This window comes from Myotis brandtii, unplaced genomic scaffold (genome assembly GCF_000412655.1).
Source record: "Myotis brandtii unplaced genomic scaffold, ASM41265v1 scaffold1203, whole genome shotgun sequence".
Lineage (NCBI taxonomy): Eukaryota > Metazoa > Chordata > Mammalia > Chiroptera > Vespertilionidae > Myotis > Myotis brandtii.
In genome coordinates this window covers 61121-62619 of record NW_005354183.1, presented here as the reverse complement: position 1 = coordinate 62619, position 1499 = coordinate 61121, and the positions used below count along the sequence as shown (strand labels likewise).

The 1499-nt window shown below is 37.6% G+C and overlaps 1 gene segment (V, D, J or C); it reads left to right on the top strand.

Moving 5' to 3' along the window:
* The first annotated feature begins 829 nt into the window (after positions 1–829).
* On the top strand, positions 830–1443 carry LOC102246382. The segment is given in 2 exon segments: positions 830–889; positions 1013–1443. Coding segments are annotated over 2 exon segments (477 nt in total).
* The last annotated feature ends 56 nt before the right edge of the window (positions 1444–1499 follow it).

Genomic DNA, 1499 nt, shown 5'->3' with positions numbered 1-1499 from the left:
AGAACCTTAAAAGCAGCAAGAAAAAAGCAATTAGTTAACTACAAGAGAGCTCCTATAACGTTGTCAGCTGATTTCTCAACAGAAACTTTGCAGGCCAGAAGGGAGTGGCAAGAAATATTTAAAGTGATGAGCAGTAAGGGCCTACAACCAAGATTATTCTATCCAGCAAAACTATCATTTAGAATCAAGGGACATATAAAGAGCTTCTCAGACAAGAAAAAGCTGAAGGAGTTCTTAACTGCCAAACCAGTATTGCATAAAATGTTAAATGGTCTTCTTTAAGAAGAACAAGAAAAAAAGATAAAAATATGAACAATAAGATGGCAATAAATACATATCTATCAGCAATAGAATCTAAACAACAAAATAAATCAACAAATAAAACAGAAACAGATTCATACATATAGAGAACATTTTGATGTTTTCCAGATGAGAGGGAAGTGGGGGGATGGGTGGAAAAGGTGAAGGAATTAAGAAGTACAAATTGGTTGTTAAGAATGGTCATGAGGATGTAAAGTAAAGCATAGAGAAAATAGTCAAGATTCTAATAACCATTCATGGGTACAAGATTGATCACTTAATAAGGTATATAATGTCTAATCACTGTGGTGTACACCTGAAACTAATATAATATTTTATGTCAGCTGTAATTGAAAAAAAAAAAGTTAATTAAAAAAAAAAGAGCCATGCATTCCATTTCAGTTCCTCTCCACCAGGAGGTGCTGTTTCCCAACACAAACACATTTCCTGTGTGAAATGTAGGCTTCAGTTTATTGTTTCACTGTGACTCTAACATTTCTTCATGTTAAGAATCAAGAACAGTATTTAGGTGACATTGTAGAGATGAACTCGTCTCTGGGCTTAGTGACTGTGGTACTCTTAGTGTTTGGTAAGTAACATACCTTTTAAAATATGGATTCTTTCTTTTATTAAATTAGCAAGTTCTTTAACCATAATTTTATTTCCGAGTGTCATGTCCAGGATAATATAGATTTCTTTTCTTTTTCTCCAGGACAAACCCATGGAGACTCAGTGACCCAGATGGAAGGCCAAGTGACTCTGTTAGAAGGGGCTCCCCTGACTGTGAATTGTACTTATTCAGCCACAGGGTACCCCACTCTTTTCTGGTATGTTCAGTATCCTGGAGAAAGTCCACAGTTCCTCTTGAAAGCCGCAACAGCCAATGGGAAGGGAAGAAACAAAGGTTTTGAAGCCACATACCAAAAACAACCAAATGCCTTCCACTTGGAGAAAGCCTCAGCCCACCAGTCAGATTCTGCAATGTACTACTGTGTGCTGGGTGACACAGTGACAGAAACTGCAGGGGGAGCTGAGCACAAACATGGAAACTGCACCTATTGTGAGAAACCACCAAGAAACACAGTGATGTTTGCTGTACACTTGTGGAAAGGTTTTGAAATCAGAAGCACTAAGTACATTTGAATAATTTAGGAAGACGGTGCTTTGTGTGTGTGTGTGTGTGTGTGTGTGTGTGTGCG